The following is a 27,191-nucleotide window of genomic DNA, read 5'->3' as shown; positions in this document are numbered from 1 at the left end:
TGCATGAGCTTAAACTTTCTCTTCCTCCTCATGGAGAGTCCACAGTGTAACTGACCTGTCAGACCTCAAATGCAGGCCACTTGAAAGAGGGTGAAGCCTGGGGGCCAATTTATCAAACGTGAAACTGTGCCAGATTAAGAGGACACATCGCTTCTTTTCCTTTCCCCCTGAATAAAATTTAAAATAGCAAATAATGACTATGGGCTCCACGCCCTCTAGTTATTGGCTCTCACTTTGTCAGTGGGGTTGGTTGAATTCTGGGAGGCCTGTCTGGGACCACAGTTCGAAACCAAATCCACAGTGCCCCAGTTTCCTTTGCCTCAGGTGTTCTGTGGCCCAAAATCTGAAAGGTCTTAACTGTTTATGGAGGTCAACCTACATTATAGTGAGGTATAGGGATCCATTTATTCCTTACTTTGTTGTGTATTGTGCAGTTTTCTCCCTTCATCATTGAATCTGACCCAAGACTGAAGCATCCAACTTGGTTAAAGATGGAGTTCAGACCATAAGACCAAAGCTCTAGAGCGCCATCAAGGCGAAGTTTGGGTTTATATTTAACTATGGTTTAACCTCATTAATTTGAGGATTTAAATGTGCACAATCAGTAATTTACTAGTAGTGTTTTGTATTTTAAAGAACAGTGCTCTCTATAAATGCAAATAAACACTGGTGATATTTCTCTACATCCATTGTGAGCATGCAGCACTGGCTGGTTTTCAGCTGACTATCAAATCAAACAAACAAATCATTAATGACAAACTTCATTATGCCTAAACAGTTCATGTAATTTTTCTTAAGTATTGATGGGGCAACCCAATTGAGTAAATGTCTAGTTCGAACCTTGCTAGTTACTAAGAAACTAGGACTCTACACAGAAACTTAGTAATGATTTTATGATATTAAATGTTTATTGCAACTCAATCCAGTGGTGTTGTTTTGCCTCAGAATGATAAACGCGAAGCCATTCAGCCTCATAAATCCCAGTTAAAAAAGTATTAGAGTCTGGGCAACAGAGGTGCACCAAACTAATTTAGCATAATTTGGGGAGAGCTTGTGTATTAATATGAGGTCTCTCCACCGTGACGTATAACTACGTGGAAAGTTACTGTTGTGCTTCATGACAGTTTAGTCACAAAGGTGTCTCTATGGATTTAGCCTTTTTTTAAATTCAATATGATTAAAGATGAAACAAATACTAAGTCCAGTACCTCATCTCTGTTGCTAATGATTAGAGGTATTAAATTAAAAGTCTGTTTTCTGTACATTTCAAACAGTAGCTACAATTGGAAGCTGACAGTATAACTAAAATAGTGTATTTGCTTCATTCTTAACATTCTGTATACCCATGTTTTTTCTGTATTTTAAATAAAGGAATGCAAGCCAAAGCAGTGGAGGCCATCCATAGAAAGGAGGAGGGACACTCTGTCCATCAAGGAAGTACGGGAAGATGACATTGGGAATTACACCTGCGAATTGCAGTTTGGGAACTTTGTGGTACGGAGGACTACTGAGTTATCTGTCACAGGTAAGGAAATATATTCTACATTTCTTCTTCAAATCTGTGATTTCGCACTCATCTCTGCTTACCTTTATTGAGATGTTTATACCGTGACTTTGAATTGAACAGAATTGCTACAGTGCTTGTAACAGCAAAATGGAACATCACACCTAAAGCCTCAGTGCAAGCATATTTTTATTAACATGTTTAAAAATAGATGCATTTCCACAAAAGAATGTCCTTGTTGTTGCATTTGCCTCTGTGCACTGTGTGTGGTGAGTGTCTTTACAGATTGTGTTTTTTACACTGTGATCTAGCAAAAAAATGGCCTCAGGTTGTTGTTGTTAAAAAAATTAAGCTTTTTAAAGCTGATCGCTGCACCCTTTGCCAATAGTGGAGCTGTCTCTGTGACTTCCAGGCTGCTTTAATTGCTAAGTAGAGGAATTCACACAGAGCCACTTCAGCACTTTTTCTTAAGGCTGTTGAAATATTTAAGCCTGAACCTAAAGTGGGTGACAGATTGCTTGCCACTGACACTGTCACGGCCAAGGTTGACACAGCAGGCACTGTGGATAGGGAGAACCCTAAATTTACAACTTAATTATACACACTTCTTTTTGTTTTTTAGCTTCTCTGACTGGAAGTAGTTCTGGTAGTTTTCCTGAGTGTTTGTGATCAGTAAACACAGCTGATAATAACTAGAATTTGTATTTAATCTATATAATCTATATTACCTATTTGGCTGTTATGTTAGCTCTCAAAGTTCTCTTTAAATTTCATTTACCAAGTTGTGAACAAAATGAATCATAAGAGAAACAAGACTTGTTCCAGGGCCTTATCACTTGCCAGATTTAAAAGTATCCTATATTACAAATCTGCTCCATTATAAAACTTTCCTGTAAAAGTAGAGCTCACGTTTGTTGGAGTAAACACGTCCCTGTGCTTTGTACAACAGCTTCTCCTCTCTCTGACTCATTTGGCTGAGCTCACCTTTCCTGTGGTGGCTCACGTCTTCAAGGATGCGAACAAATGCAGGATGACGCAGACTGAAAGAAAACAGAGAGAAGTGAATAGGTTTCAAATGGATGGAGGGGCTGCTGCGTTTCAGTGCGGCTGCTATCCCACACTGTGGGTGTGAGGGTCAGACAAAGTGTTGGCTGTTAACTGCTACCTGATTACATTTTATAGTCCCTTTAAAGAGACAAAGACAGACTCCAGTGAAGGCCAAGTTAAGTCATAAATCATCTTCTCACCAACCTCAAAATGTCATCCAGGGGGAATAGTCTTAATCTCTCTATCTACTTTGGAGACATTCAGCATTTCAAAACAGGTGGCAAAAGATGATTGATGATTGGACCATGTCAGTAGAAGCAGCATTTATTATGAAGAAATAGACTCTTCCACCTGTGACTGTGTGGGTTTACACTCACATCCAGTCTGCCTGTAGGTGTGAATATGTCTCTTTTTAGCTTTATGATAGACTGGCAGCCTGTCCAGGATGTACCCTCAGTCTCACCCAATGCATGCTGAGATAGGCTGCAGCTCTCACAACCTCTAAGCAGAATAGAAAATAAATGGAGGGATATGTGTTGAGTTTAATGTATAGATTGGTTTAAGATGAAGTTGTCATTATTATTTATTTATTTATTTATTTATTTATAATAATAATAATAATAATAATAATAATAATAATAATAATAATAATAATAATAATAATAATTATTATAATTATTATTATTATTATTATATAATTATTATTATTATTATTAATAATAATAATTATTATTATTATATTATTATTATTATTATTATTATTATTATTATTATTATTATTATTATTACTTAGACGTATCTTTTAGGATACAGAGATGCAAATAAATAATTTAATCTTAAACTGACTTTCACTGTATCTTAAAAGATGCATTTTTTCCTTCAGGCCACAAAGTATAGCACACGTTCCCATTGTTCTGAATATGGAGTGCTTTTTATCTTTAGAAAGCAATGCCAGTGTTAATTCTGGTTTTTGGCTTGGTTGCTTTCCTTTTAGGCAGAATTGCTTTCCTTTGAGTTTTGGATTTATGTCTTTATTTACTGTCTTCGATTGAAGAAGTTTTGAGTTTCCGTTCACAGTGTTGTCTTTTGTACAGCCATAGTTGCTGCACTGATCTTGCTAACTACCCAGTTCTTTTGATCTATCTTCTATTCCTGTCTGCTGTCACTGCTTCCGTACACATGAAACACATCACGGCCAATAAGGGGAAGGGGATTTTGTTCTTGGAAAGAACTCCATAGTGTTTAGGGTTGAATCTCTCTTCACTCTCAAACACCTTGAACTTTGATGTGCTTATCAACAACAAATAATAGATGTGGAACACTGATTTTGATGCATCCACTGGTTTTATACTGAATCAGTGTCCTCTACTGGTTTTAATATTCATTATTTTTGTGTGCAGGACACCAAGTTGTGTCTGATTTTCCACAATTAATCATGATAATAACTGTTCTAGGGTTCAATTGTTCAGGAAATTGTCAGCCATTTATCCCCATTATATACCCATCTAGAGGGCCAGTGAGAAGAAGTGTGAAATTGAACAAGTACATCACAATAGAACTAAAAAAGGGAAAAAAGCAAGTCCAAGTTTTCAAAAGTTACTGAGAGTATACCACTTACTGCATCTATTAGTCTGTTTAGTGGAACTTTACAATCCATGACTTGGGACTTCCCTAAATGTTTCCACAGTATTTTGCTGCACACAAATTGGACATTGTGGAATATATGCCATTAAAAATGCAAAAGCTATGATGAACGATGCATTTTTTTTTTTTTGTGCTGTTTGGTAATCAAGTAAACTGAGTGCTTGTGGGGCAGTGTAAGTTGTCCATCCCACAAGTGCTCAGTTGGGAAGATCTTGTTATTAATTTTGTCTTTATATATAGTTTATATGCCAACAAAAAATCAAAGGGCACTGCTGGAAAATACAGTCAAATCACTCTGTAGCTCTTCAGTGTGTTCCACTTTGTTCTATGAGCTCCCATATTTTTTATGTTGTGTCATCTTTCAAAATTGTCCCTGCACAGTTTGGCTGTCTGTTGTCCCCACCTTCGTCAAATACTGGGAAATCTTCTGGTTCACCTTTCATTTCAAACCACTGACTCCAGGTCACCTCCTCTCCCCAAATACTTGTAACAGCCTGGAGATCTTTGTAAAGCAATGTTTGTCTTGAAGTAGTTAAATTGATTGTTACAGACGTATAAATTGCAGTCATTAAAGTTGACAACAGATCTGCTTGGCCAGTCACTTGACACCACTGCTGGCTTCTTAAAGTACGTGGAACTTGCATTTAGCTCCTCTTCTTGAGCAGTGCCAAAGTTTAGTTCCACAAACCCACTCACCAAAGAAGGAGGAGAACAGTGGAAACAAAAGCATAACCCGTGATAATAGCTACTCATTATGTAACATTTCATTACATTCCTGCTGAGGAAAAGGGATTTAAGTATTCCACATAGACCTGACCTTTCTATCAGCATGCTTTCTTTTTTTTTTATCTGGAATAAGTATACATGAACTTTTATGTAATATTATCATCAATCTCCCACAGATAATTCAAATTCACCATCTAAACCCTTGTCACTCCCCTCTTTATCAACAGCCTACAGCCCCTCTCAAAGCAGTGCAATGGGACAAAAGGTCAGATTTCATTTGATTATAATGAGCACAGTTAAAGCCATAATGAGCTCCCTTGCTGAGTGATTGGAAGTGACATTCATTTTTAAATGAAATTTGGGGTTTTATGACTTCTTTGTAAGGTGCTTCGTTTGATGTCTTAGATTAAACACTGCAGAATAAAGGAACGTGATGAAATAGATATACAGGGAAGCAGCAACTTTAGTATCAGTGTAGCTAATGATCTGGGACTGATGCTGTTAACCAGCTTTTCTTATTTTGAACCAGCATGCAATGAGGTGTGTTTAGTTGATGAAGGGAAGGGACGTGCTTTGTAGCGTGAGCATATAAACAGCCAAAAAGCCTGAGAGGCTCAAGACAATCATGAGACAGCTCTGCACATAAAATGTCTCTGTGTTCCCCTTCAAACTGATGCATGCATTCACCTGATATTTCTCATGTCCTGTAAGTTTGAGCATTTTGAATTGATGGATCTGATACTGTTGTAGCTTTATGGCTTAAAGCAATTTTCATTCACCACTCTTTTTGACAGTTTTTCAGCCTGGCACATTGAAACCCAATTTCTCTCGAGTGAACAGTGGTTTTCCTGCTAGATAGCACCATGCTATTTCAGTGTCTTGCTTACGATTGAATATTATTGCACAGTGACTTGACTGGTTGGAAATGAAAGGAAGTATTTTGCTTCCTCAGCTCAACCACTGCTCCTGAATGATGGGAACCTTTCCCTTGATATGTGTTTTCTGCAGTGCTTTTGTAAGCTAGAGGCTACTTTCTGCAAACATAGACAATAAAGAATAACAGGAGTCCAGTACAAGTTTAGAACATGATACTTAAGTAGAGAACAAGCCTGTTCGTGGCTTTCACACTGAGCTTCTTTGGGAACACGATAGGTAAGGACAAACTCAAAACAATTTCTTTGCTTAATGGAATAAAGAAAAAACATTATTTACTTTAAAGATGTGGAGGGTGAGGCGGAGGGAAGTGGTAATGCAGTTGTAGTTTTTGTCAAAAAGCTGCCAACAAAAGCTTCCCTGACAAATAAAATAATTAGAGCTCATACAGCACATTCCTTTGGAAGACTCACAAGGGACCACAGTGACATATCAGACCTGGGGCACTGTTGCGGGCAGGCTTCACCCTGGCAGTGATTACCTTCTTAAAATGTAACACCAGCCTATTTAGCAAGGTTACTCAAAAGTACCAAATATCTTCCTTTGACCTTCTTACTGTCAGACGATCCTCGTCCTGAGTGTGGTGGTAGTCCCTCAAGAATATCCCAGATTCAGTTACATTGTGCTGAGAATCAAGATAATGAATATGCTTTAACACTCAGTGTATGTCATTAATGTATTAAGATACAGATCACATGTTAATACCTGGTGTAAACTGGGTCTTGGAAGTGGAGTGTGCCAGAGATATTAACTGGTACCTGGTGAACAGATAAATGAAACGAAGGCCTGTGGTAATCACCCAGCAGCATGATTTATCAAACATGTTAGTGTGCAGCTCTTTATGCTACTTTCCATTCTACCCTTCTGTTTTAGTATGTAAATTAGACTTTACATTAAGACAGCGATGCTTAGGCTACCGTACCATGCTGTGTTAGCAAGCTAACAAGCTGAAATGATCAAAAACAGTGGTGCTGAGGCAACAAGCTCATCATTTAGACACACAGCCAGCTTTCCCTTCAGTATGGGCATCAGAGGCTTTAGAGTAAACTTTTGTTTGTTTTCTTTTCAATATTGGAATCATTGTTCTTTGCATCCTGACCTGACACATCTTGGATGTCATTACCCTATGATATATGCAATCCTGTCACCATGATGAATGCTGTTACATTGGAAATGTATTGATTTTTGTTATACTTCGGTCTAGTATATTGTTCTCCAGCAGCAGCTAAATGACTTTAGTTTTGCTGAGTTAAAATAAACGTGGCATTTGTTTTGGTGGTGGCAGTAAAGGAACACAGACAGCTTGTGGCACAAGAACAGTTACGGGAGAGTTTAAATAACCTCAAATATCCATTCAGTATTCAATCGTTTACCGCGTGAACTCATTTGTTGAACGTTAAAATGTTAACAGGGCCTCTATGTCCTTGTTAATCCTAATAAACTGTTTACCTCTTCAGCTCAGTGTGACAGTAGTGCCTCTCTTACACCTCCATTCAGCAAACTATATCTCCTGCCAGCACCATTTGGTAGCCATTACCAATTTCCTCTCCCATCTCTGAGTTGACTCATTAGCATATGAAGGAGGTTGAAATATAATTGCTCCTTTAATTGATGGAAGATAATTAATCAGGCCAAGGTGCTGATGGAAGAAAGAAGACGATGCACTGAGTGGATTGAGAAAGTAATCCTATTCTTCTTGTATGAATTTGATACACTGAGTAACCAGCAGGTGCTTAATGAGGTTTATTCATTTTTGCATCTTTTTTTTTTATTTCATTACCTTTGATGTTTTGTCACTTTATTGGGAGAACATATTTATGAATAAAAATTAAGCTTGTCATTATTCTGTAATGTTCTGTGATTTGAATTCGTTGTCTCCTGCTGTGAATCTTGGTGAATTTCAACTCTTCAAGAGCGAGAGTTATTTATTATAGCAAAGCGTTATACTTGATGAACTTTAAGGTTTTTGGTGTTTTCTGTTTGATTTGAAGCCATTTGTTATATTTGTGGACATTTACTTTAGGAAATACACACAGACAATTGCTGGATCTCAGAGCTAGCTTCATTTTCATTTTACGGCTGCTTTTATGTCATAACCTTGGCATGGCATTATGATCTTCACACCCTCACAACGTTCAGAAGCAGTGGTGCTGGCTCTTATGTGTGCTGTTCCCATCACACATCCCATCGCAGTGGGAATTCAGTGGATTAATTAAGATTGTCACTCAAACATCTGGCTGCTGTGGAAATGGGCTGAGTATTATTTTAACCTTCTGGCTTTTCCATGGGCACTTGTTTCTATCTCTCATAATGATACATCCAGAAGCATGATGGGAAAATGAGGAGGAGGGAAGTATTCAATGACACAATATGTCTGTGTGTAAGAGTGCATGTCTGCCAAACTATAAAGCTCACACTGCAGTTACGATAGCATATTGAATGTGCAGGGCCACATTAATAGTGTGGGTGATGGAGCTGCTTTAATTACTTGGCTTTTTTAATAGTATTTCCATTATTACATTTCTTTGTGATTTGCATTGTAAATACAGTATGCTAGCTGATGACAGGTTACCCAGTTACATTTGAAACAAGCCAGCTGGTTAGTCACTCTATCTTTTAAACCTCTTGTTCTTGAACTTGTTAACAATCGGTTGCCTATTTACACATCCAGTAGTTACAGAGCACGTGCTGGCAGGTGACATACAGCAAGAAAAATAAATGTGAGCATTAAATTTTGAAACTGAGTGGAATTAAGGAAGGATGCAAGCAAGCAATGCATGTGCTGTTATAAAATGCACTTAAAGCTGAGTGAAGAGCTCTTAAAGCTTGATGGATGGCTTTTTGATCAGTTGGAAGGATTTTTTCATGTGGCCCCGCTGCTTACGTTCCTGAATAAATTACTGGATGAGGGTCTCTGGAAATTATGGGGAGGATACTACATTCATTCAGTCTTTCTTAGGAAAATATACAAAATCTAAACATCAGGATAAAGCAGAACAAAACGCCAAATCTAAAATGTCAAGGTATTTTTGTTATTACAGTTTTAGTATTTTAAGATTTATGACACCATCTTTTTATCACCTTTTTTCTGCCTGAGCCTTTGTATCACCATTTGTCATGTCCCACCTCTGCCATATTCTGTGCCACACCAGTCAGGACCAAATATCAATCACAGGTGGAAGGCAGAACCTGAGCCTTTCCTTTACAACCAATAACGGACACTCGTGGTTTCCAGCTCGACTTTGACAGTGACTTTTGTCTCTTCTTCCTCTTCTTCTATTGCCACTGACTGATTTGTGTAGCCAACTATGGCACCAACCTGAAGGCCTTGTTGCAAAAGGGCATAACCATGTTAACACCATTCAGAAATCAATGTTGGGCTACATGTTGCCACTTAAGGTCTGTCTTACATTGAACAAAAGTTGTGCGAATATAGGGTGTATAAGTGAGACCAATGCAAATCAAAGAATAAGAAGAAAGTAAGTCTATGTTCAAATGGCTTTTCCTCAAGACTTGAATGTTTGTTTTTTAGCAGTGAACCAAGTATAGACTAAAAAATGTCCTTCATCTGCCACCAAGGACATTTATTGTTTACGTTCAGTGCAAGTGGATGTTTTTCCAAGCAGTCTCTTCCTCAGGCCTTTTCCTTTTAATAAACTGTCCTTGACCTCCCCTCAGACAGAGACATAGAGGTTGGGCAAAAGCTTCAACGTAGAGGATTTTAGCAGAGAATTCTTCCCTTGGTGAAATACTCTTTGAGACAACTAAGAATAGTGTAAGAACCGTGAAAACCTTGTAAAGTGCTTTTCTGAGAGCTACACTTGGCAACTTTGCACTTTAGATAGAAAGAGTTATTTTGAAAGTGCTGTGGAATTTATTACCTAAAAGTCATATGACCAGATTTTATTTTCTTAATGTCTGTGAAGGCTGGAGTTTTTTATTTATTTATTTTTTTAAATGTTTTTTTAAACAAACCAGAGGCATCGTACACAAGCTCATTCATTCACTGCTCTTGACAAGGAAGTTTTGCTCAGCTTCAATTCTCACTGTGCTCCAGTGAAGATTTCCCACCACTGACCCACCACGTCAGAATTTAATTTGGGTTTGTGACATAATAGGGTCTCATTTATTGTAGAGAATGAGCACTCTTGGCTGTTGCAGCTCTTATATTTGATTGAGGTTGATAAGACACATGTATTTTTAGATAAAGTTTTTCTTGTGCAGATTAAATTGCAGAAGGCATCAGATGGAGCAATCTTCAGCAAACCTACTTCGAGGATGATCCTTTCCCAAGATGGATCATTAAGTTTTTTGCTAAATCACATCTACCAACATTCATTTTTCGCCATATTTATATATTTATATATATGATAATGTTTGTTTTCTTTATGGATTTAGCTATACCATTTTTAAAAAAATTAATCACATAAGCATTGTCGAGTCAGAAAGTTTTCCAGACTCCTAGAGCCCAGGTGATGTCTGTCTTCAAATTGTTTTTGTCCGACCAACAGTTTCAGCAGCAGATAATTGCGGCTGGAGGAGCTAAGGTGGAGCTTAATTAGCAACAGCAGTTGCTAAAAATAATAAAAATATAACTTAACGAGGGTTTTTAGACTATCTAATATGAGTTATATTTTCATAAAAGGAGGGTCAGATTCTCTTAGCAGCATTATATGCATGGTCAACACAACACAATGCAGTTAGACAAATATGATATAATACAAGTATGTACACTTACAAACCGCATTTAGCACACAAAACATTAGCAAATAGTGTCCAGTCCTTAATTGGACAGATTTTAATTGAACAACAAATGTATTCATTTGGAAACATCACAACCACACCTGAGTTTGAGCAATAGAACCTCTTCACAACACAAAGCACAACCACATTTGCTGACATGAGGCTCAGACAAGCGAAACGGCCAATCAGAACATTCAAGGGGGATTGTTCCTGACATACATTTATGCTGTTAGTTATTTGTATTTGGATATTTAAAGTTTAAACAAATAGATAAATGAGAAATACCCAAAGAAATACAGTTTGGAAAAACAGAGAAAAGCACCAAAATCTCATATTTGAGAAACTGGAGGGAGGTAGTTGTTTGATGAATAACTAACATTTCATTGATTATCTATATGTCTTTTATTGTCCAAGTAATTTACTAATTAATTCATCAAATATTCTTGCTTTTCCACAATTCTCCTGTCAGTGTTGTAGTTTTCCACTGTATCCAGCTGTTTGCCTTACCTCCGTGTTTTCACCGATGCGCCGATTCCCCTGTGGTTTTGCCGGCTGTTTGTTCGTGTTCCCCTGCCATCACTCCCCAACCTGGCCAGTCAACGCAATCCTGCACTCTGATCAATCCAGCAGCAGTGTGTATGCTGTAGTGCACACTCAGCATCCTGGTGGGTTTCCACCTGCTGGTGCCATCAAAGGAGCAGCACACAGGAGATGTGATTGCAGAGCTTACAGCAGGGGAGGAAGTGGGCGACATGGGAGAGAAAATATCTGAGCATGAAGCATGTGCAGAGCGTTGTGTTCTCAGATTGGAGTGGTTACTTGGTACATGTATAGCTGTCAAAAATGTTTTTTGTTTTTTTTTTTTATTTCCAAGGAAAGAGAGGTTTCAACATTGTGATTTGACTGTGAATCCCTAGATAAAGGCATTCATACATTCAGAGCCTGGCTAAAGCCGTCTCTCTATGTTTGTATCCCTCTATATCCTGAGGTCATCTATAGTGTTTGCAATGTTTGCTTCCATGAAACAGTGACGGGTAATTGGCAATGAGTTTCTGGATGCCTGTTTTTTGGCTTGGCCTGCCAGATATGAGCCCCATGAACAAACTGCTGAGGACAAGCTCCAGGAATTAGTTTGACTTGGCCAGCTTTCCACAAGGTGAGATGACTTTGATCAGTGTCCCCTTGTTTGATGAGGTGGCACTTTCTGGGCACAAATGCTGTTTTAAGCAAACAAAGGACTATCTCCCTTGGCATTTTGTCACAAGATTTAGGATATGGGGCTAGCAAGGGTGGACTGGAGGATTTAATGCATTTTAATTGCTAAGTATATGGACAGTTAGAGTTGTGTGGACATACTGTACAGGCATGGAAAAAAACAAAAGCATTTCATAGCAATTCAGAGCTATGTACACATGTTTGTGCATCATTGGCATGCATGTTGCATCATGTTTGTATGGTATTTTTTACACCTTTTACAGTGAATGGGAGATGAGGTACCATGAAACTGGATTTGGTTTGGGTATTTTGGAGGTAAGTAATATACAGTGAAGAGTGAGTAATCATGCTAAGAGTAGACATCCATGGACCACATTCTTTTGATAACATTTTTCCTTCACCTACGCTTTTTACAAATGTAGCATGTGCTGCCAAAGAAGCCCAAACTATCTGAATACTATCTTTCTTATTACCTGAGTGAGTGACACATTGTGCCTCCCAGTGTCCAAAGAAATTCTGTTCACACAGCGCAACTCTGCGATCATTTATATCCAATGGAAGTATTCACTTGCAAGGTAAAAGGTAGTGTGCCTTCATGTCACAAAGCAGGAAGTGAAGCACAAGACACTCTGAATGTCACAAAGCATGCATCAGTCGAAGCCTGGAAGACGTATGTGAAATGCCATGCAGACAGTTGTAGTACTCAGGGTACAGTACTGGGATTTGTACATCCAAGGACTGAATGAGATCAACATGCAGCTTTTCTGGAGAGTTGACACAGTTCTGGTAGGTAGAGCAGTGGTGTACCCTCATGAGCCATATGGGCTAAAATACAGTAAAGAGCAATGGGTGTAGATGTTTTGAGGCATGTTATATGGCATCTGTGATTTTTGCCCAAACGTGTGGAAGGGTAGTGAATGGTCATATTCATCTTCCACTTGCTAGAAAACATCATCTTTTTGTAACATCTACCAAGTGTTTCAGTTTACAAACCTCAACCTTAACAACATTGGAGCTGCCATTACCTGAAATGAAATAATCTTTGGCAGTGTCCATATAAAACCAATGACATCAAATATATTCTGAGATTGTCCAGTGTCAGTTTTCTGTCTGGCAACAGGGTTGCAAAATGTTAACTTTAGCCACCAAACCACTCATTGTAGTGGTTTGGTTTCTGTAACCCATTTATTGAGGCATTTTCATCATATGTTATTCTATGCATACTGTAAATCAATGAATGTGAATCAGTCAGTCTTGCAGTGAAAGCCACTGGTGAAGTAAAGAAGATTTTTCAGTTAGTCAGCTCATCACATTTGGTCTTTTGCGACTTGAACATCTAGTTGAACACACTCCTCCATCATATGTAATAATTATGCATGTTTAAAAGTTATATGACAAATAATTTCACTGGCTGAGAGTGATTCATCATCACGCCCTCCTCTATTTACTGTATATTCTACATTTGCCAACTCATTTGCACACAGAGCCCATGGGCACTCAGATTGGCAACAAAAATGGCAGGTGCACTTGGCCGTCATTGTCTGTGTCCACATAACGTATCACTTGTGCTGGTTTTTGTGAACGTGTGATTAAATCAGCCTTAATATGTAAATCTGAACCCAGAGCTGTTTTGAGTGAATATTTACCGAAACCTCTTTGCCTAAGAGACAAGGTCTTCATGGAGCAGGTGAAACCAAGCAACAGATGTGATGCTGGTTTGAACAGATGGTGCAAAAATGCAAAAAGGTCAGGTGGTCTGGTGCCTGTGTTGCTGTTGCAGCTCATTGATTGGCCTGTTTTTTAGAAGGAAGACAGAATCCCTGACAATAATCCCCCTGCATGAAAGTGGGATCAAGAGCTTATAGGCTCTAATTACTTATAGCAGTAGTTTAGCACTGATTATTCCACATGATTTGACAGCTATTTGATATATTCCTCATCATTTGACAGGTATAATGATGCTTATTTTTTTACTCTGACAGCTTAAACTGAAGCATAGAATTGATAAGTTTGAAATAAATTAAATTCTACGCACTTTTATTTATTCTACTCTTTTTACATGATAAGTAAAAATTAACATACACATGAATAATAGAGAAAATAAGAAATAGTCTCTCAACCTGTCAACTTCTTCCTTCTTGCAATGATTAACCTAGAAAGATGTTCACTGCTATTCCAGCTGATTTAGGATCCAAACTGTCTGTCACCTTTGCAGTGGGATGCTGTCATACATCTTGTCAAATGTCTATCAATTAGCAAACTGTGCTTACAAATGCTCCTCTGACACACCATACATCTGGGATTGCTAATTAAGATGACGTGTTACATAATTAATGCCTTCACTCTACTAATTAGCACTCACTTAGTGCCTTAGCCTTTGAGATGTGAAAATCAGTGCTAAACTAGTGTTAATGTAATTCCACACCCGCAGTAAGCGATGTTGAAATCCAACATACCTTATCACATTAAGATCTTTAGAAAACAAAAAAATTTTAATCATATCTATCTCTGTGTAAAAATGTTCAATATGTGGTTTCCCTGACTTCAATGCTGTGTTTAAGTGTTATATTAGATTTTTAGTGACTTTAGATTTATGGCTCCCCTCAAGGCCACGAGTACATACGTCGGTCTGAAGGCATTCTCCCCCTCTCCTCCTGCCTCCCTATCTCCGACAGTTTGCAGAAATGCCCCATCAAGGACACTTCAGCCACGTGTCAATCCACTGATTCCACCGGAGAGATAAGAAGGTGGGAAGGGACAGCGGATGGGACTCTTGCATAATTTATAGTGAGCAAAAATCAATTTTGTGGCATAAATTACTCTGATGTTAATTAGTTGCAGATTGGTCTTTTACAAAAGGTGCATTCTAAATCACTTCGGGGAGAGATTCAGTGCACTGACAAATCTGAATTGTTCAGCTGGTGATCATTTCTCATGATGTTATGATGGAAAATTAGGCTTGTTTCTTTATTTGGAATGTGACCAAAATGTTTTAAGAATTAAAAAAAAGAAAAAAAGAATATTATTATTTTCGTTCCTCCATTGGTAAAGCAGGGAAGTGATGGAGGAAAATGGAAGCTTGTGTTTGTGAAGTCAAGCACATCCTCTTGCTCCCTACGTCACCCATTCTTGCTCTTTCACACACTGACACACACCCTTAACACTGCACACACACACAGACACACCACCACACAAGCCACCCTCGGTCGGGGAGATTGCTTACCAGCGCTTAGTTCAGCGGCGATGCCCAGTTGGGCCTTGATGTAATGGAAATTGATTGCACTGCTCCCAGGCTACACTGTCATGACAAGTTATTTTAATGGCACTAAAGCGGGCTTATGCTGAAGTTTAAAAGGAGAGGGGAGGGGGCAGAACAGCAACTTGGGGTGTATTTGCAGCATTGCAAGGCTTGTTATTTATTTATGAGATAGCACAATGTTTCTCCAGAAAATAGAAATAAAGACGGCGAGTCTACAATGAGAGATTGAGAACATTATGGAGGTGGATGGGTGATGGGGGTGACAGTTCAGAGCCATTTCTTTGCCAGCTCAAGAATTACCACCTCTGAAGTGGTTGTGGTGGTTGAAGTGAGCCACAAAAGTGATAATTGAAGAATGATTCATGCTTTTCAGTGTACATTTAGCTGTCAGTTCTATGATGGTACAGTACAGTACCTACAAGCCATATACTGTAAATGCCTATTTATCCCAGTAGCAACCTGTCAGGCAGCGTGCAAGGAAATTTTCAGCTGAGATGAAATCTGCTGTTTATTGGCCTCACACAGGTAATAGTTGCAACATAAGAGCTGTGACAGAAGGAACTTTCCAGCTTCTCTTTGTGCCGCTGGTTTTTGTTTCCTTCCCCATCTAGACTTGAAAAAAAGTAACTAATAAAGACACGGGCTTTAGCCTGCTGCCATTTCTTCAGTGATGTGTGTTCCACAGGTGAGGTTGTTTCATGTCAACAAGTTGCATTCAGGTAACTCCTAGCAGAGGTTGTCTGTGGCTTGCTGATGTGTGCATTTGTATGATTGGAGAAGACTTGACCGCTTTTTGCCATGGGCAAACTTATGCAGAAGCTGCTTACTCTGTCTACCATCTTGTGTCCTCTTCTGTTTCTTCCACTGTTTTTTTTCTTTTTTCCACTTAGTTGCTACATATAATGATTTATATCATAAGCAAAAGACATAGAGGACTTAGTGATGAGTACTTAAGGGTTTCATAACACAATCACTTCCTAATTTATTTTAAAGTTTAATGGCATTTTGAGTTTAATGGCATTTCAGACTACAATGTCAATGTAATAAATTATGATGGCTCATGCATGAGCACTTCAGGTAATGTGTTTCCCTCATGTGTTGTCCGCAGGCCAATTAAAGCTCACTGTGTGACAGTCTGGCCAAATCAGAAGGTCTCTGCACTCCTTGACAGCTAAAGCAGCCAATTAAAATCATGCGCCTGTGCTGAAACAGTCGTCACCGCCCACCATAAGTGATCATTACCACACATGTGGGTTGGAACGAATCCATGGGCGGCATATTGATTGCAATGGTGAAAACCGATCTCACACTTTGGCCCAAAGGAGTGAGGCCATCGTGTTTAATAGTGAGGCAGGTATTAGGTCAGATTTTGGGAAAAATCACAAACTAACACGTGCACACACCCACCCCACAGTGCTGACTGCCCATGCTGGTGTCACCATCCACTGTGCGCAGCAGTAAACCTCATCACACAGGTCAGCAGAGCCAAGACCTCACTCACATACTGCTTGATCATCTGAACAAGTCCGGAAATTAACTTTGATGTGGAATGTCTGTGGGCGAGCGGCTCAGGTCCACAAGGGGGAAAGAGGTGGCTGGTCAGCTGCATCTGTGGGCGAAATGTGTTTGCCACATGCAGAGATATGAAAGAGAGCATGCTAGAGGAGGAGTGTGTGTGTGTGTGTGTGTGTGTGTGTGTGTGTGTGTGTGTGTGTGTGTGAGTGAGAGAGAGAGAGAGAGAGAGAGAGAGAGAGAGACGCCACCCCCATATACTCAATGAGGAGTCACTCATCTACTTCAAATATGCTTAATTCATATTCAGCTCACATGGGGCTTAGAGAGCTAGATTTAATACATCTCAGCTCTCTCTATGACAGATCTGGAGCATGTCTAAATTAGATTGTAATTTCAATGAACTATGTCTTACAATACATACAGGAGCAGACCAATCATTAACACTAAGTGCCCCCCTCGGTGACATTAGAAAGCGCTTTGATTTGACTGCCCTCTTGTGTTTGTGTGTTATGTGCATTCATGTTGTTGATGGTTGATGCATCCGCATTTGTACCATTACAGTGACCCACAGTGGGCATGAAGGCAACAGACAAACTTTTATGCCTTGTCGCATATGAGCCATCGTCATGTCAACGAGCTTAAAAACTTAAATGACAGAGAAGATTGTTTTCCAGTGCATGTTTTTCAAAAACTGCCATTTTTATGATGAATGCATATATATATATATATATATATATATATATATATATATATATATTAACAATCTGTAACTTGAACAGGTTTTCTCATTGCAGAGCAAAAACAAAGAGTGACTGTAGGACTTACAAACGTGTTGTACACAAACGATGCTCCAAATGAAGACTAATCTTGCTGTGTTTTTCCTGGATGTCTAATTATTTGCTAACGTGTTCACCATGAGAGCTTTATCGAGTGGCAGTATGTCGGTGTTTTGTTTTTAGCTTGTTCCGCTGCCCCCAAGTGGCCATTAAGAAAAGACATTGAAGTAGCTTTAACATTTGCTTAAAACAATTACAGTGAATTTATCCAGCCATATCTTTCTGTAGCTTATGCACTGGGTGGAAGTCATTGAACAGTCAATACGAACAATTTCTCAACATAATTCGAAGAAGATCTCAGAGAAATGTAACCAATTATATGCCATAAAAATGTGTAATGTAAGAAGATCTCACAATGAGAAAAGATCACTCAAGTTGGTCTTTATGGCAAGGTACAACAAAAAGATTACATTTTCTCCTTTAATAATAGGAAAAAAGATGTCACTATAACAAGGGAAGATCTTATTATCATGAGCAAAACATGGATTTTCTTTAGCTCCTATGAATGCCGTGCTGCTGTGCGCTAATTGGCCTGTAGGGGTTGCAGCATAATTCTACTGGGCCACATGTTTGCTGTACAGTCCTTGTATGCATTTCCTTTTGAGGCCATATTTGGTCAGGGAAATTAAAAAAAAAAATCTATTTATATGCTTCACATCCTGTTGTTAAATTTGTGAAAAATACCCCAAACATGTATGGTTCCTCTTATCTTCTAGCTAAGCGGCACTATTTCCTTTGTTTTTAAAATCTGCTTCAATGAGACAGTTTGTCTTGACAACTGCATTTGTAAAATAAACAAATAAGTAATTGGGGCCCCCAAGGGCATCAAGTCTTCTTTTAATGAATGACTGTTACTCTACAGTGAGAATCTCAATGAACTGATCTTCTATACATTTTAAGATTGTGCTTTAGTTAGCATTCTTCAGCCATCTGCCTGCATTACATTTACACAGTAGACCTGCAGTCGACCTTTGTGTGGAAATGCTGTGATCAAACTGACAATACACTCAACTCTGTTGCTGTTCACATGATCAAAACCATTCATTGCATATGCATACAGTACATCTCCTCCTCTGCTCCTTTTTAAACTCTGTACTATAACTAATCCAAACATAAAACATGACCTTTACTTTGACCTGTATGAGTTGAAACAGTGATTTCATATTTTAGTGTCTGATATTGTTAAGTCTGTAAGATCTGTGACAATATCAAAGAAATTTATTTTTAATGGAACTTTAAACAAAAAAACTCCCAGTGTCCTTTCAGATTATCACAACCTGATAACATAGAAACATTATTTTAGAAGCATTTTCAAGTGTAAAGGACAGTGTGCAGCAGGTTTTGTCAAATGTATTTCCATCCTTAAGGAGTATTTAAAATCCTGAACTAAATGGAACAGAAAGTAGAATAAATGCTGGGTGCAGAAATTCTGCCAGCACGTCTTGGTAGAATAACAATGTGGCTTTGTGAACAAAAAATATCAGAAATGGCTTCCTTGTAATGAGGTCCAATCCATTTTTGCTTCTATGTGTAGCACATCTGCGCTGGAAGACTGTAGTGAATTTAAAAGGTGAAATCAATAAAGGTTCACACTTTTGGATCATCCTTCTTCATGGAAAGAGCAGAGTGTTCTATTGTTTTGCACAGTAAGTGGTTTTACACTGCCAGCTTAAATTAGTGTATTTTCATGCATTTGTAACACAGCTCTGATCTTCATCAAGCATTAAAACCATTTTCTTCTCAACAAGACAAAAGTCAGAAATGGAGAAAAAGGTTGAGGCAATGAAATTTATGTAAATCCACCATCTCCCAGCTGAGCTCCAGTACAGTTTGGGCCCTGCAGCTCCCTATGGGTCAACAGATCCAGGGGGGTTAGCACAAACCAGTGATGTAGGGCACCACGATGGCAAAGCTACCCCTGCTGGCACCCGGCACCAACCACTGACCTGTTTGAACAGCTGGAACGTTTGGCACTGCCTGCCTCCGGAGATTTGCAGGGCCACTGGCAAAGGGGTTGAGAGGAAGGAAGTGGGGGAGGCAGTGGGAGAAGGGAGAAGGAAGGGGGATGGGAGGCATGGTGGAGGAGGGATTCATAGCTCAGCAATAGGGAGCCACTGTGCAGAAATGGCACCAATCAGGAATTAAACAGGCCACTGGCAACAAGTTGGGGAGGAGGAGGTTGGAATAGAGTTCAAGTCAAATAGACACAGTTTTTTAATAGGAGATTGCCCGGTATAGACAGTCACTTTGGTTGGAGAGTTCAGAGAATGGGCGACGAGGACCAATAATAAAGAGATTGTTAAGACACCTCTATGCCAGTTTTTCTGTGTGCTTTGGAGGGGTTGAAGCTTTGTGCTTGGGGCGTGGGAGGTTACTGACTTGCACAAGCAAGCACTTAACAGCTTGAGGCAGGGGTTCAACCAAAAGCAAGCAGTCAATGGCAAGAGGGTGAGAGGAACAAGTAGGCTGGCGGCTGGAGGTAGGGACATTTGATAGATCTGGACTAAAGGCTGCAGTTGTATTGCATGAGTGCTCAGTCGCATTATTCAAGTCACATTTTATTCTTACACTGATCTTCATACTCAGGGAATCCCAGAATGCAAAGTAATAAAACAGAAAACAATGTGAAAAGAACAAGTGTATTGGTTATCTATCTGAGCAGGAGAAGAGCAAGGGCTTGAATTGTCAGATGAGTTTTTGTATTGTGGGGAAATGTAGATGACACAATGTCATATCCAGATCTTTCCAGTGCAGCTGAAAGGAGCTTAAAATCTTTTTTTCTCTGACGATCTAAAGTATCATCTTTAAAAGTCAGGGTTTGGTGTCAGTTTGAATCAAAGAGGACAGGCTTCTTTCTAAACCTAGAATTTTGCACTGGTGTTCAACAATCACACCATGGCCCAGGGAGAGAAAACACTTTCTTCACTTACTGCCCTCAGCAGACTCAACAGACCAAAATGTATCAGAACATATACAGGAAATAACTAAAGCTCCTCGGTGATGCCTCAGTCACCGACAGTTACCCATAATACCCTTCCTTTCATTGATCCATGAAGACATTTGCATGTATGTTTGCAGAACTACAGTTTTAGCCACAGTGAAGTAAATCATACGGGTTGAGAAAACATGTCACGAAAAAGTCAGTTAAAAACCTTAAATAGTGAAGTTTCTGAGGGTGGATTGTTCCTTTAACTTTAATGCTATCATTTTGTATTGTCCTGTTTGGCAAACACCATCTTTTTTAGTATTTGTGACGATCATTAGCACTCGCTCTAGCACCCAAAACAGACTCATGGAAGATCTACCGAACATGATCTGGGTTAGGTCTCAAAAAGGGCGGCCCAAGGACAGTCAAACCTGGTTTGTTATAGATCCAAGGATAATGAGACCCAATTCAAAATGAAACACTCAAATAGCAAGAGAACACTATCACTGGCAGGACAATGATCCTTCACCAATTAGCAAAAGCTGTGGTGAAAAAATAGAAACATAAGTAATTTTTCCTCACATTTTCCCCCTGTGATGATGATGATGCATCACATGATCACACAGGTCTCACTGGAAACCAAGTGAACCTGTAAAGGTCTCTGTCAGTTGAAGAGGTAAACTAGCTGTTCTCAGGGTTAAAGCCTCATCTGTGATGTCACTTGATCACAATCGTGTGCCTGCCAGGTCACAGTGTCATTTTGAACTTGCAATGATGATGCAAGAGGATGTCAGCCCTGCTTCATGTGTTGGTCCTCAGCCAGAGGGCTGTATGGAAGGTCAGATGTGTGTGTTTGTGATAAGAAGGGTTGAACTAGAGAGCAGTGGAAGAGAGTGCTAGAGAGATGCTATCTGTTCAGCTATCACCGCATAAATCACAGTGAGTCAGTCAACTGTATTAGTCATATTTCACAATGATGTTAGAATATTATTTGAGTAGGAGGGTCAGTGTGCAGCATATGCTTCAATTCAGCTACAGTTATTTGCTTCTTTTTTGAAAATTGAACCTTTAGAGTTACATTGTACCAGTCACATACAGTACTTAGGGACCAGCAGGTTTTGGTTGTTTTTCACTAGATGATGTCATTCCTCCTCTGAGATGCAAGCCTCCTCACTGTTTGCCTGGCCAAGGATTTCTTTTTTGCTTATGTAACATCCATTTGAGAGCTTTTTATTATTAAAGACGATCATATCCTTGTTTATGGAAGTGCTTAAGCTCACTGGTTTAATCATATTTTTTTCCAGAGGTATGTTGGAGGCAGCTTTGATGAATAATGCAGAGGGTTTCTGCTATACTCAATGCACATTCCAAAGGATGTTTGCGAGCTGTGCTGAGTGCCAAAAACATTGGCTAAAATCATTTCAGGCGCCGCCAATCATACCTCGCAGTGGTCAAAGTCAAATGCCAATATTTGATCAACCCAGTTTGTTGGACTGGAATGTCGGGAGGTAAACATATTGGTTCAAGTCCACTTTGGCTGTATTTGCAAAGAGTGGACTGTAGAGACACAGACATTGTTACAGACTGCATTATGGTAGAGATTCAGACTGTTAAGGCAATAATCTTTATGGGCACCTTGTAGCTGTTGCATCACTGTCACAGTTAAGTGTGCCCTGAGGTATAGTATAGATTTTATACAGTGGTCACTAACATACAAGGGTTGGATAGATGGCTGCAATCAAAGTCCCACCTGTGCAACAGCTCCAGTTGTTAAGGGCTGAATATGACTGGGATGTATTTTGCTTGAATTGCATAATATCCTGTAAATATCCAAAAATAAGTGGTTTTGTGGATGCTGGGACCAGCTTTCAGTTTAGGTCCTTTCTCTCCGGGCAACACGTTCTTCCTTCATTAATGATGACAAGCCAATTACATACCAAATTATGAATCTTGTGCAGGGTCACCATGGTTGGACAGTCAGATTCCAGTGGGGGACGATACCTGCCCAGTCCTAATTTCTCCTTAATGAAACAAAATATTTTGTAATTTCTTTGCCTGATTGGACTTCAATGTAGCTATGTAATCACGCCGATTTTTAGAAAGACCAGTGTTATATTTACTGATACAAATGATGGTCAAAAGAAAATAAGACCAAACATATATTTCACTGGAGCAGTTGGGGGGGAGGTTGCAGTCAATTCAATTTTGTCCAGGGTTTCTGGTGACTATTAGCAGAGCAACATCTGAAGGCACCTCTCATATTGGCCTCAGCTTTCACCTGTTGTGACTGCAATACAGTTCCACTGTTTTTCACAGCTGGCAGCAAGCTCGGTGGATTCAAGGCATCCTCTGGTTGTCCAGTTGTGGGAGATAAGGTGACAGGCAAATCTTCACATTGTATTACTTCTTCTGTTGTTAAGAAGCCCTGGCTTGGCAACATTTCATGCATTTTTGCGCACTGGCCTTGAATAAGAGTGATTTCCAAGTTCTGTCACTGCCATAATCACAAGTTTTGTGAAGCTCATAACACACATTGTTTGTTGAGAATAGCTCACATTTGTTTGGATTTTTGTCTTGATTTTTTAGTTTTGTGGTGTTGTGTAGCTTTTGTGTTGATCCCTGAACTTAATTTTTTCTTGCAGATGTTGTTTGTCTGTTTGACAAACTATTTATTGCAGTGACTTTGAGGAATTGTTTCTATCCAGTTTGCTGTAAAGGTTCATATCCATGGTCACTGCCAGACAGATATGTGGCGCTGAAGTTAGTGTAGATGATTTGTGTAATCACTGACAAAGTTTAAGTCATTTTTAAGAGGTGTCACGTATCAGCCCTCCTCGTATGTGTACTGTGTGAAATATATATGCAGACATGCTCTGTGTGTTCTGTATAGCATGTAAATAAGAGAATAACCAACTGATTAGTCATAGCAACAGACTATAAACTCAGCTTCATGGTTACCCTTAGCACAGTTTTCTTGGATGAATCACTTTGTTGATTGAAACTTGTTTAGTGTAACATTAGAATTAGTATAGTATGTGCTACGCGCTGTATGAATGGATACATTCATCTCACCAGTTGTTGTCTAAGTAGTTTTCTTTTCTGGTGTTTTTCCTTATTGTTTTGTTTTTGTTGGTTATGCTTGTTTTTTTTTCTTTTTTGTTTGTTTTTTGTTTTTGTTGACTTTTTTAAAAAATAAATTGTTAGTAAAAGTTGCAGTGTTTAGGCTACATCGAAACAGGGCCATAAGAGTAAAACTAATTAAATCAGACTTTAAAAGCATACTGTTTGATTTCTGCTAGTTTTATTATTACTACTATTTTAATTTTATTTTTTATATTTTTTTATTGTATTGATTTTGATTTCAGGCTTAGACTTTGGTTTCTGCTTGAGCATTCAAAGGTCAAAGGTCTTTAGGTCTTCATCTGTTGTAGCAGTGGGTCAAACTAGTTAATGAAATTCTTGGCACATAATAACAATAAACACAACACTGTTTTCTAAGAATATATATACAAAAAGAAAAGAAAAGCAAATAATGTTATAAAATATTGCATTAAAAAGGTTGTTGCACATGACATCAATACCACAGCTATTATCATGAAAGACATGTGGTATTTACATAATGGTACATGTGGTGAATCAGTAGCAACAGCACCAAAGTGCAAAATAGTGTAAAGATATTCAGTTGTGATTTCTGCTTGCACAATGAACCATCATTACTTTGACTGGGCTGTGAATGAATGGAAGTACTGAGGTGAAAGTTGTCGACCAGTTAAGCATTTAGATATTTGGAATATAGTTTATAATGTTTCAAATTGGTTGTAACACAGTCGGGCAATTTAAAAATCAAGCTCAGCCAAGCTTGTATCTGCAATGTAACTTTGAACATACGATTACACTAACAACTTTACTGAGGCACTGTGCCTTTAAACAGTCTCTATTAGAGGGTTATAGGGAACCTCAGTATATTGTCTGTGTAATGTGAACTTCCTGCAGCACAGAGTAAACAACGAAGTTGTCCTCGCTGCAGATGAGATCTGCAAGATGAGTGATCTGCCAAGTTAAACAAAGATATTATAATTTGTCCTTGGGAAGCGTGCTGTAACACTAAAAGAAATCATTTTTGCGCTGGAGGAAGCAACTTGTAAAATCTTAATTAAAAGATTGTATCAGACATGGCTTTGCTTATGGAAAATAGGGAAATAATGGACTTAAAAGACAAGTTTTTACAGACGGAGCAGAGAAATAATTCACTATGCTGGGGTAGCTGCAATAAGAGAGAACTTATTTGCCGCAGGGAGAGAATTGGCATTTTTAATATCCACAGCAATGAAATCTCAATATAGCCACTGTGAGACTGCAGAGTGTCATTTGGCATAAGATCCTTCATCTTCTACATTTTCCTCTGCTGTTTGTCTCTTTTTAGTCCTCATTATGGCAAAAACAAAGTGTAATTAACGCAATCATGATTAATTACAGCACACAGCCTTGGTTTACACATCTGCCTAATTGCAACTTTCTTTCACTTTATTTCAAATGTTCAAGTAAGCAGAACTTGTCACATTAGCTGTGTTTCTTCTCTCTCTTCTCCTCTCCTTCCCTGGTGTGTTCCTGCCCAGGCAGACGCTGAAAGTCCAACACCATTTTCTTACTTTTGCTTTTTCTCGAACATTTTTAAATCAACTTCCAGCTAAGCAGCCCTTTGCTCAAACACTCCCACACATGTTACTGCCAACTGCAGCCGAGTCCTCATATAGAACTGAAGACGGCCATTTTGGAGGATAACATGGGCAAAGCAGGAAGTGTAGCACTGCCAAAGGCAACCTGCCAAGCTGATTCCCACAGCGATATATACATAGTAATACCTCTATTGATTGCTCTGAATATATTTATTGGGGGGAACTGGAAAGCAGGCTGGGGGAAAAATGGGAGAATTTATGACAGCCAGTGCTCAAGATTAATTCACTTTTTAATTACAGGGAAGTACATAGGTATTGCCTGTCGAGTAGTTAGATTTAAAGCTAAGACAAACAGCAGGCGATGCTTGCTGAGAACGCAGTATATGGAAGAAGGTTTATGAATCAATAGTGCATTTTTCCTCAACTCTGCCTCATAGAAGTTGCCGGCATGTATATAAGGTTCTCAAGCATATTCATGCTCATTGTAGATTTGAGCGAGATCTGCTCTCTGTCTGTTGTTTAACTCCATTATTTTTTATTTGCCTTGAATAAATTTGCCCCATAAACTGTCAATTTGACTATTCTATGCACCAACCCCGTCATGAATTTCCTGTTGCATCATTTCCATTCTGTCAGTTTTGAATTCAGTTGATTTTCTGTTGTTTTCATGCTGCAGGAATACAATTTCCCTGCAGAGGAAAAAATCTTTCCAGAATGTTAATGTGTTTTGTAGGCAGTGCAAAAGCAGAACTCTGCATGTTAACACAGTTTAATGCTCCTAAGCCTGGGACAGCCATCAATTTTCACACCTGAAACACTCTAAAGATGAGCCATTAGGGTCTTTAAAGGTAGTGATGATGGGGAATCAAGAAAAACACGGGTTAAATCATTTTTAGAGAAGGTAAATAATACCAACATAGTAATAATCATGTTTGTCGCTTTGTTACTTTGAGGTAAAAATTGATTTTTTTTCCACAGTGTGTTGTATGTGTAATTTGGTCCGCTGCACTTACTTTAACTTCCATCAAAAGCACTATTTCAAGTGAAAATGTTTGATTTCATCTGAAGATTCTTAATCATCCGAATGTTAGATAAACTGCATGGAGTTCAACATCACACCTGCTGCAAGGTCATCGTCCATGAAAGCCAACTGGCATTTACGCCTCAGTCACAAGTCATGATGCTGTAAAGGACACCACTCAAACAGGTGTCAAGTAATTGTATGTGATTCCTGACTTTGTAAGAACCTGTGATTTTTTTTTTTTTTTTTTTTCAAACAACTGACACTTAATAGAGGAGGAAGCACATGCATCTGTTGCTATGCAACGGTTCAAAGTCATGTGAAACCACATGCAAAAAAGAAAAGAGCTTTCACATCTTTGGAATCAAAGAAGTGTTTGAATTTTTTGTGCTTGTGAAATCACATTTGAAATAATTTAAGCATCAGAAATTCAATTCTGGTAAAATAAACCACAAATGTGTTTACAAAGATTAATAATATAAAATATAAATAATATAATATGTTGTTATATATGAGTATATATCAGTAGTTGTTAAAAAAAATTTAGATGTAGAAACATTTTCTGACTGTAAAATTTAAGAGCAGATAATTACAATAATTATTTTTGAATATTAGAAAAAAAAACCTTTTGAATAAATGTGCAGAGATTGTAGGTAAGAATCTTTGTTTCTAACTTATTTCTAAAGTTCAAGTTTGTTCTTGTTTCACAGAAGTCAATCGATTTTGAGTAGCCTTGGGCTAGTAGGTTGTAATTTTTTTTCTGAATATAAGTTCACATACGCGAAATCTTTTCAACAGTTATTTGATCCCATACTTGTTATTCCTTGCATTGCTAGCTATCATTCTGTCAAAAATAGAGATCTTAATCAATGTTATCTTTAGCATCTCTAACGATCCACAAACTATTTCAAATGTGAAAACATCTGCTTGAGACAATTCAGACAACGTCAACTGAAGACCATGTCTGAAATAACTCTAGCTTACTGAATATATAAACCATACATTGAAATGATTGCTTGAGATACACGCCTGGATGGCAATCAGCAAGGAAGCTGTCAGCGAGATGTGTGTACACGTTAACCCCGCCTGCCCTCCTCCTTCAGCCTCCATCACAAAACATCTTCACGCCCAAGCAATGACCCAAAC

General features: G+C 38.6%; 1 protein-coding gene across 5 annotated transcripts in view; it reads left to right on the top strand.

Moving 5' to 3' along the window:
- The window catches only part of LOC139609454 (interleukin-1 receptor accessory protein-like 1), a 284,017-nt gene that overhangs the window by 151,903 nt on the left and 104,923 nt on the right, over positions 1-27,191 (top strand). For all 5 annotated transcript variants that reach the window (XM_071464066.1, XM_071464067.1, XM_071464070.1 and 2 more), the window contains one exon: positions 1,372-1,525. In XM_071464066.1, the coding sequence (XP_071320167.1) occupies positions 1,372-1,525 (154 nt within the window). The remainder of the gene's footprint in view (positions 1-1,371; positions 1,526-27,191) is intronic.

This window comes from Trachinotus anak, unplaced genomic scaffold, assembly GCF_046630095.1.
Source record: "Trachinotus anak isolate AG129_WGS33_773 ecotype Australia unplaced genomic scaffold, CSIRO_AGI_Tana_v1 ptg000026l, whole genome shotgun sequence".
NCBI classification, from domain to species: Eukaryota; Metazoa; Chordata; class Actinopteri; order Carangiformes; family Carangidae; genus Trachinotus; species Trachinotus anak.
Note: the sequence above shows the minus strand (reverse complement) of the source record. Positions and strands in the feature narration are given on the sequence as shown.